General features: G+C 43.3%; 1 protein-coding gene across 2 annotated transcripts; it reads left to right on the forward strand.

Moving 5' to 3' along the window:
* The first annotated feature begins 212 nt into the window (after positions 1 to 212).
* Clec5a (C-type lectin domain containing 5A) lies at positions 213 to 9,324 on the forward strand. 2 transcript variants are annotated; one of them, XM_057778965.1, is made up of 7 exons: positions 213 to 433; positions 858 to 949; positions 1,660 to 1,734; positions 4,118 to 4,177; positions 4,680 to 4,816; positions 6,755 to 6,861; positions 8,149 to 9,324. In XM_057778965.1, exons 1-7 carry the CDS (start codon positions 336 to 338, stop codon positions 8,261 to 8,263), a joined length of 684 nt encoding a protein of 227 aa, XP_057634948.1. In that variant the 5' UTR covers positions 213 to 335; the 3' UTR covers positions 8,264 to 9,324. The 2 variants fall into 2 exon arrangements, with proteins under 2 accessions (XP_057634948.1, XP_057634938.1); XM_057778955.1 differs by lacking the exon at positions 1,660 to 1,734.

Consider the following 9,324-nt stretch of genomic DNA (forward strand, 5'->3'; position numbering starts at 1 on the left):
AATACCTAGCACATGGTTGGGCAACTAGAATACATGAGAGAAGGAATATGCAAGATTTGTATACTACATTAAGCAGTCACGCCTCGTCCTAAGAGCAATAGAAAGTCAACAGATGAAGGGGCAGTCTGTGCTGAGGCATGTGGTTTCTCACATCCGTCTAGAAAGGTTTCCCTGATAGGAACCTTCCTCCTACGGAGCTAGAGCTTCCCTTCCCCTCTTTGCCCTGCCTGTTCCTTTGCCAAGAGCACTGAACAGAAAGAGTTGTTTGCTTGAAGATGCAGCTGGCACAGTGAGGTTGTGAACAAGGATGGTACCCACTGCCTGAGCAGGAGCCTATGCTCAGGAGACAAGGAACCCTGCTCACCTCACAAGTATTAACTGATCACAAAGGCTCCTATCTGTATGCCAAGCCAGACTTTCAGAGAGAGATCAGGTAAGTCTGTGTGTCTGTCTGCCTTCCTGGCCTGTCCTCTGTTCATCTGTCACGTACCCCTGACACTTCACTTAAGGCTTCTATAAGTGAGATTAGCATTGCCAAAACTGTAAGCTTATAAGCAAGGGTCATTTTTAAGACTATATGTTGTTAAATTACAGGAGATTTACATATTGGACAGGGTTTTTGAAACCACAAATGGAGACGTGGTTTAGACCTAAGGCTAAAGTATACATGAAGGAGATAGCATGTCATGCTTTCTGTCAGTGCTCTGTACATGTCTGGGGCTCCTCCTTTCACCTACCACCAGAACGCCTGTCTTAAAGCCCTCCCTTGGGTACTCTGAACAAGACACAAGGCTAAGGCAGGGAGAAAGCAGTCTCATCCCCAGGTACTGATGATGTTGCTCTGGTCCTTCTCACAGAATCCCCATCATCATGAACTGGAACATGATCATCTCGGGGTTTATTATAGTAGTGATAAAAGTTGCTGGAATGACCGTATTTCTGCTGTATTGTGAGTATTTGTGGGAGCCTTCTCCCCAGCCTCCTTATTGTCGGAATGTCAGACTGAGTATAAAGGTTCAGTGCCCACGTTCCTCCATGGTGTCCTTCCTCACTCTATCAGACACAGGGGTCAGGTTTACTGCTCTACAATGGAGATGCACAGCTGACTGTGTGAAAGGGTAAAGCCCTTACATGAAGCTTTTGGAGAATATGAACTAGAATATTTAGCATGCCTTTTTATTGCTGCTATAATTTAAAAATTAATACTGTTCCAGTTCAACCCAATAAGGCTGTGTGAAGGGTTAACTATAAGATTAAGATTTAACTGAGGGATGTGTGTGTGTGTGTGCCTGCACACATGTGTGTATATACAAATTCTTCTCAATAAATTCATTTAGAAAAGGAGCTTCAAAGCCAAAGATTTAGCTCTGAAGCCAGGAAAAAAATGAAGGAGGAAGGAAGTGTGAGGAAATGGTTGCAGTTGGATAAGCGGTATTTTCCTTCTGACCCAATTTTAATATGCAATGACTATCATAAGAGCAGAGGAAATACACAAGTAGGTAAGCGAAGACAACAAAAATATACACAGTCCTCCATGGGGCACAGAGCTCAGTGCTTCCTCCTGTGGTCTCAGCTCCCTGACATCCCCTGTGGCTCATTTACTGCCACCGCCATTTGCAGCCACACTGATCCTGAGCCACTAGCTGGTTTTCTTTGCAGTCCCACAGGTTTTTTGCAAGAGTAATGATGGCTTCATCCCCACGGAGAGCTACGGAACCACTAATGGGCAGAATGGTAATCTCCCTACTATCAAGCTGAAATCTAACAGTCCCTAAGATACTTATGCACAAATGCTCCACAGAGGACCTTATCACCTTTTCAAGTGTGAAAATGAATAGCAAACCTATTGATACTGATTTTTCTCTCCTACTAGTACTAGGGATCAAACCCAGGACCTTGTTTGAGAAAAATATAAGCTACACCCTCAGCCTCTGCTTGAAACATACAATGCTCAGTTTTCCTCCTGGGCCTGAGGATAGTCTGTGGGGGACTAATGTAATGTGCTGTGGATGTGTTTCATAGATTCTTACAAGAATGGTTATAAAGAAACCAAGTCCTAGACAGGTGTGGTGGCGCATACCTTTAATTCCAGCATTCTGGAGGCAGAGGCAGGCAAATCTCTGAGTTCTAGACTAGTCTGGTCTACAGAGTGAGTTCCAGGACAGCCAGAGCTATACAGAGAAACCCTGTCTTGAAAACAAACAAACAAAAAAGGTAAAAACAAAAAAGAAAGAGAGAGAGCCAAGAAAGAAAGGCAGGAAGGAAGAAAAGGAAGAAAGGAAGGAAGGAAAAAAGAAAGGAAAGAAGAAAGAAGCGAAGAGAAGAAGAGAAGAGAAGAGAAGAGAAGAGAAGAGAAGAGAAGAGAAGAGAAACCAAATTACAGCATTAGGAGATGGTTCAGTTGGTAAAGTATCTGTCCAACAAGTATAAGACCCTGAGCTTGGATCTCCAGCACACTTGTGAAAGCCAAGTGTTGCAGCTATGTCTGTAACCCCAGGTCTGATGGATGAAGGCAGAGATAGGTGGATCCCTAGTGCTCATTAGCCAAACTAATAAATTCCAGGTTCAGAAAGAGACCTTGCCTTAACAAATGAAGTGGACAAAGTTTGAAGAAGGCACCCAATGTCAACCTCTGGCCTCCTCACACTTGCATGCACAAGGGCACTCACACTCTCACACACATGTACATACACCCACCAAAACATGTATGTACAACATACACACACACAAATAATTCTTGTTCCACAAAAAAATTCTAGGCATCTTTTTGTGTGCCAAACAAAAAGTTCAGTGCCAGATGTTTCATACACAGAAGACAAGATGCTTCTAATCCTACTTTTTAAAAAAAGATTTATTTATTTTTATGTGTATGAATGTTTTTACCTTCATATATATAGGTACACCATGTGCATGTGTCACCTATGGATGCCAGAAAAAGACACCATATCCCCTGGAACTGGAGTTACAAGTAGTGTGTGCCAGCTTGTAGGTGCTGGGAATTCTGCCACCTCTCTAGCTCCAAGCTCACTTGTCTGCAAGAACTCTGTCACTGCCTCTAAAGATAAGGGTTACTGTTGATATCTTTAGGACCAAAAACCGCCATCTCTAATTAAAAGTCTTTTATAATAATATAATGTCTCTGAGCTAGGGAATGTATTAAAGGGCGAATGCTTATGTCTGTTTCATCATTATTATTTTAAGCAACAACTTCATGTCTGGGTAATCGTAACCAACAAATAACCAGGGCCCCTGAGGGAAGATTTCAGCAGTCTATGGAGCCATTGCAGCTGTCTGTACAGTCCGTGCTCATCATTCCCCATACTTTGTATTTTTAAAGGCAAACTTCTTATGCTTAGAGAAATCTCTAGAAGGTTACCTACCTTCTTATCTGCTGTAACTCCATGAATCTTGGATCTTCTTGTACTCAATTACAATTCTTAGAGTTGAGGAAATCCTAATGAGAAAAGCACCTAAACGCTGTCTGGAATTAAAGATTTTTGTAGAGGGTTTGGACACCAGAAATAAAGAGAACAGCAAAGATGCTGTGTCGAGCCTGGAATAAAAGTGCTTTCAACCGCTCTCTGGAGGTGACCATGTCCAGCGTGTATATGGGAGGAGTAAGAACCGTCTTGGGGTGCTAGCTTTCTCTACCCCCACCCTCCTGTTTATTTTTGCCTCCTAGGCATTTCACATCACCTACCATAATAGGGAGAAGCAGGGTATAAAGTAGGACTTAGGCACCTAGCACAATAGACCACGGCAGTAGCCAGATGAAAGCTTCAGAGAAGGAAAATTTCTCACAACTCTAGTTCAGAGGGACCAAGCCCCTTGTCTTCTCTATAGGATCTCTTTCGGGCCTTGCTTCCCTCCCTTCTTCCTTCCTTCCTTCCTTCCTTCCTTCCTTCCTTCCTTCCTTCCTTTCCACACACTCCCTTCCCAACTCCCAGCCTGCCCCAAACACTGGGATCTTCATCAAGAAAGATGATTTTTCTTTATACCTCTGGATGATCTAGAACATCAGGGATACTTAGAAACAAACAATCAGAGGTCAACAGCCCACGCCTAATGGTTGTTGTGTTCATTGAATAGTAACCACCAGGCTTTCCTTTCATTTCAGTCTCACAGATCTTTGGGAGAAATAACGAAAGTGTCATGCCCACAAGGAGCTATGGAACAGGTACAGTGCATGGTCCCTGGTTTCTCCCATCCCCTCGGTACTCACAAGAGGGGTTCTTTTGTTTTCTTTTGTTTTGTCTGTTTGTTTTGTTTTGTTTATTTGAGACAGGATTTTTCTGTGTATCTATGGCTGTCCTGGAACCCAGTGATGGCTCACACTGGTAGAATTTGCAGAAGGAGGCAGAGGCAGGAGGATCATAAGTTTGAGGCCAGCCTGGTTTGCACAAGCTGGATTCTCAAGGCCTTTTCCCATTGTCCCTTTCTTGTGGAACTTTTGTTCAAAGGGACCATGAAGAACTTCATGGTCATTCCCTCTATGTTAGGGGCCGGAAAACAGACTAGAGCGATGGAATTTCTTCCTGGATTGGGAAGCATTTATACTAGTAGTTACAAATAAACGTATGCCCCATCATTTTGTGAGTCAGTCCCAGGGTTCCCACTCCAGACCACTAATTAGCATGTATTCATTCTGCCTCTGCTCCTTACTCCCGTAATCTCTCCAGGCTGCCCCAAAGACTGGGATCTTCATCAAGGGAGCTGCTTCTTCTTCTCCACCTCTGAATCATCTTGGAATAACAGCAGGGATTACTGTGCCACCAGAGGATCCACACTGGCAGTTGTCGACACACCAGAGAAACTGGTAACGACATTGGGATGGTGTGATAAAATAGCCTGCCCGACATCAGCTGCAGTTGGTGGAGTCTATGGGAAAACATGAAGTGGGGGAAGGATGCTGGAGAGAATTAGAGGCCTGCCTGGCTGGGGCGTTCATAGTTCTTGTTCTAAACGTGAGACTGAGAAATCCAGATCCTGTTGTCTTCCCCATAAACTACAGTATCAGGTTTGTGTCTTAAAGATGGACCAGGACATTAAAAGTGCAAGGCTTGACCAAAGATCTAGTGCATGCAAAAGTGACATAAGGACCAGGGAGTTCGCTCAGTGGGTAAAGTCACACACTATAAAGCTTGATGGCCTACGTTCAATCCCTGGGACCTGCATGGTTGCAGAACCTCCCACAGGTGGTCCTCTGACCTCCATAAGTGCCACACGTATGTTCACACACATACAGACATGCATACTCATAAACTCACAAAAGCACACAGACACAAAAGAAATATTACAGAATACTTTATGAGATGTTCATGTATATAGTAAAGGAGGAAGATCTGCATTACTTATGATAGTAATGTGTCATCTCAGTGTGCATAATAAAAAAGATAATATAATTAAAACAAAGAACCGGATCCGAGAGTTTACAGTTTACCTTTATGAAAATGCTATGTAACAGTGTTGTTTACTGCCTTCTGTTAGCTTGTGGCTGCCGTATTTTATGCATAGGCAATGAGGAAATTAAAGAAAAGCAATGGTGTGGGGGGCGGGCACAAATGTGCCACAGCAGAGATATGTGAAAGTCAGAGAACCACCTTGCTTGAGACAAAGTGCCTTGGTTTTCATCACTGCATAACAACTAGGTTAGCTGCTCCCCTCCTACAGTCTTCCAGGGATTCTCCCCTTCCTGCCTCTCATCTTGCCATGGGAGCGCTGGGAAAACAAAGGGTCACTATGACATCAGGCTTTCCCATGGGTTCTGGGGATCTGACCTCAAATTGCTACACTTACACAGCCAATGCTCCGCCAACGGATACATCCCTTTAGCCAAAATAAAAGTTATTTGACCAAGATCATATACTTAAACAATAGAACATTAAATTCATCATACTCATTTTACTTACAGTTGCCTCTCTTCAAATCTTAGCAATGATTGGATGGTGGGCACTATACACTATGTGTGTTTTCCTCCCCTATCCTATCTTCTCAAAAACCATCCTGTGATGGGGCAGAATTTTCTAGGGGGGGCAACCCCGATAGATGACCAAGGTCAGAGAGCAGGATCCCACAAAGTCTCTGGGGTAAAGCACCCAAGTGGAAAGCAGTATGTTTTCTGGTAGAAAATTGGGAAGAAAAGAGGAGCAGGGGATGGGGAAAGGAATCAGGGGCTGAAGAGGGGAAGAGAATGAGAAGAATTGATCCTCTCTTTCCTCTAGTCACCATTGAAGTTTTGGTGCATCCAGTGTTCACTGTCACCCTACCCAGCTTCTACTGCATAGTGACACAGACAAAGATCACACTGATGGTTTGCTGATAACTCTCAACATATTTTCCACTTGATTAAACTTAATTGGGGATGTGAAATTTCCTGGAATGTTGAAAATCCCACAAAGAGAAGCATTCCAGACATAAGATGTGTACATGAAGTGGCCTTGTTTTGACTGTGGTGTCCTCCTTTCCCATACCTTCTGGGAAATACTGACATCACAGGACATTTATCAGTAATGCAAATTCTTCATCATTAGCTCTTCTGCACCGCAGGCCAAGCAGTCTGTCTGGTCCAGATACCCAAGTGATCTTATGTCCACCCATCTGACCAAGTTTCAGAACTTCTCCAGGCGAGTGTCAGTGATACCAGGGTCCAATCCCCAGGACCCTTCCCGGTTCCCAGAACCAGGAGGGCCACCACTGCCCATCAGCTCAGCACTGAAGAACTCACTGATGAGCCGCTTCTTTTTTTAACTTCTAGAAGTATCTTCAGGACATAGCTAATGCCGAGAAGTACTTTGTTGGTTTGACACGTCAGCCAGGAGGAAAACGGTGGCGCTGGATCAACAACTCTGCATTCAATGGCAAGTATGTGAACACACTGTATTTATTTCCCTAGGGATTTTTACATAAGAAGACTAAACCTGGGAGTCACACTGAGACAGATCAAATGATTAGACTAGACTTTATTATGTTTTCCTAGCTGTTTCCAACCCATTTCCTGCCTATTTAGGCTATTTATTATAGGAAATAATCAAACATTTTACATAATATAAAAATAGAAGAAAGAATATTAGAATATTATTTGTATAATAAATTATCTTCTTCAAACTGACCCACATGCATAGCTGCTGCTGTACCTCATATATTTCATAGGTCATTAGACTGTACATCATACCATTTCCCCAAATATAGTTCCTTTATCTAAAGAAAGTTTACTATATACCTATATTCTATCTATACCTGAAAGTTGGCCTGTATCTCTCAAGAACTATCTTCGGGGAATCATTTGGAGTCGACCTTTAGAGGAGGCTACATAGTATTTCCAGTTCTCATATGGAATACTGAGCAGGACAAGGAGCAAGCCAGGTCCCCTGCCTGCAAATGGATTTCCTTACAGAGAGGAAAAAATTAATATATACTCACTGCCTCCTAAATATCAGGTACTATGCTGCACTAAGCACACGCATGGATCATTTCTCCGTATTCATCTGGATGCCATGGAGAAAGTTTCTATTACTCCCAACTAGTTGAACTGGGTATGAGTGTTGAAATGAGTATGAAATGTGTTGAATTTCACATAGCAACAGGATAGAACCACAGTTTGATTTCATGGATCATTGAGCCCAAATATCATGCTACTTTTTCATGAAATGAGACTCTACAGTCAGACCAAAAGGATCGGAATGCCAGAAAGAAAGTAGGAGAAGGCCAACAGCTTGCCTCTACCGAGGTTTTCCTAGAACTAGCTCACATTCAGTAAAGGAAGAAAAATCTCTTTCCTCCTTTCTTGGGCCTTCCTGTTATAAACATGCAATCAATACTGAAAGATGGTTTTGGACAGCGTGACACTGTCCTCAAAGTTTGGAAATACTTCCAACCTTATATGAACGAGTTAGACCTAGATTCTTGGAATCCATGAATGCTCACAGGAGAGTTGAGAAGAAGCAGTGGGTATGGGACTGGACTGGAGAAGATGTATGGAGAAGAAGGGCTCTAAGTCGGGAAGAAAGGCCCAGTGCAGAAGAGGAAGGTGTGTGGTTGCATGAGGCTGCATCTCCTCCGTGCATAGCTCCCATGCGACCCTCACCTCACGAACAGTCAAAGACAAAACTGAAACCAGGAGCCTTAACCATGCTTTCTCTACTCATTTAGTGTTACGAATGAGAATCAGAACTTCCACTGCGTCACTATAGGCTTGACAAAGACCTTTGATGCTGCATCATGTGACATCAGCTACCGCTGGATCTGTGAGAGGACTTCCAAATGATCATGGGTCTCTACAACAAGAGCAAATATATGTCTACAAAGACAGCAAAAGAGATTACTTGCAACTGAAAGTAGCCCAGAAAATACAGAACATCCAAGACTGTGCCAATCTCCCATAGGCTGCTGGTAGAGCTTCCCGGTAAATCCTCAGGGTCAATACGCTATTCCCTTTCACACGCACCTTCACACAACAGGAGAATTCCTGCTCTACTCCGGGCACTCCCCAAGACCACACTTGCTTTGCCAGGGGACTGGATTTCAGTCATCTCAGTATGCAGGGCCAGCTTTCTGGAGATGAATTTGATGCAGAAATGAAATCTATTTCTGAGGAGTTGAGCATTTTGACTGACCAATGGGGCTTTGCCTGTAGACAGGCTCTATTTCATCCTTCGAGCACATGCCTGTGCTACTGAGAAGAAACTGCAAGCAGAAGAGATGAGGCCTGTGAAAAGGCAGTGTGGGTAGAAGATAAACTCAGCTTCACGACCTCCCGCACGCTCAGAAGTCTCCATTCCCATATTCCTCCCTAGAAGCTAAGGAAGAAGAAGCCTTCCTCTGTCTGAATTGAGACCAAGGCTCTTGGGAGGACCTCTACAATTCAACTTGGAGCTGAAAAAATAGTGTGGGCATGAAGAGGTTTTGTATAAGACAGAAAAGAGGAGGGAAAGGGAAAGGGAAGGAAAAGAAGGGGAGAGGAGGAGAGGAGAAAGAAGGGAAAAGGGAGGAAAGAAAGGGGATGGGCATGAGGGACAGGGAGAGGAGGGTAACTGAAAAAATTCTATTATGACATAACTCCTTTTCTTTATAAGAAAGGGCAAAATGGAGACAAATGGAAATCCTGAGAGATGAAGTAGGGGGCTTGTTTGATCACTATGAAAGAAAGGGAAGAAAAATGTAAAAAAAAAAAAAGTCTCAATCTTCTTTACTAATCTCTGTGTTCACAAAGAGATAGCAGCTGTTTTTGAAGCTAGAGTAATCAGAAGCAATGCATTGGTTGAGTAATGAGAAGCTTATAGAAAAGTTGAAGGAATTGAAGACACCCAACAACTCTGCATTTGCAAC

Source organism: Chionomys nivalis, chromosome 1, assembly GCF_950005125.1.
Source record: "Chionomys nivalis chromosome 1, mChiNiv1.1, whole genome shotgun sequence".
Classification (NCBI taxonomy): domain Eukaryota; kingdom Metazoa; phylum Chordata; class Mammalia; order Rodentia; family Cricetidae; genus Chionomys; species Chionomys nivalis.

Excerpts from the sequence above, each read along its gene's own strand:
- Clec5a (XM_057778965.1), top strand. The coding sequence starts at position 336 with ATGCTCAGGAGACAAGGAACCCTGCTCACCTCACAAGTATTAACTGAT. Across the intron at positions 950-1,659 it reads GACCGTATTTCTGCTGTATT|TCCCACAGGTTTTTTGCAAG; the intron begins GTGAGTATTTGT and ends TTTTCTTTGCAG. Across the intron at positions 4,817-6,754 it reads TCGACACACCAGAGAAACTG|AAGTATCTTCAGGACATAGC; the intron begins GTAACGACATTG and ends TTTAACTTCTAG.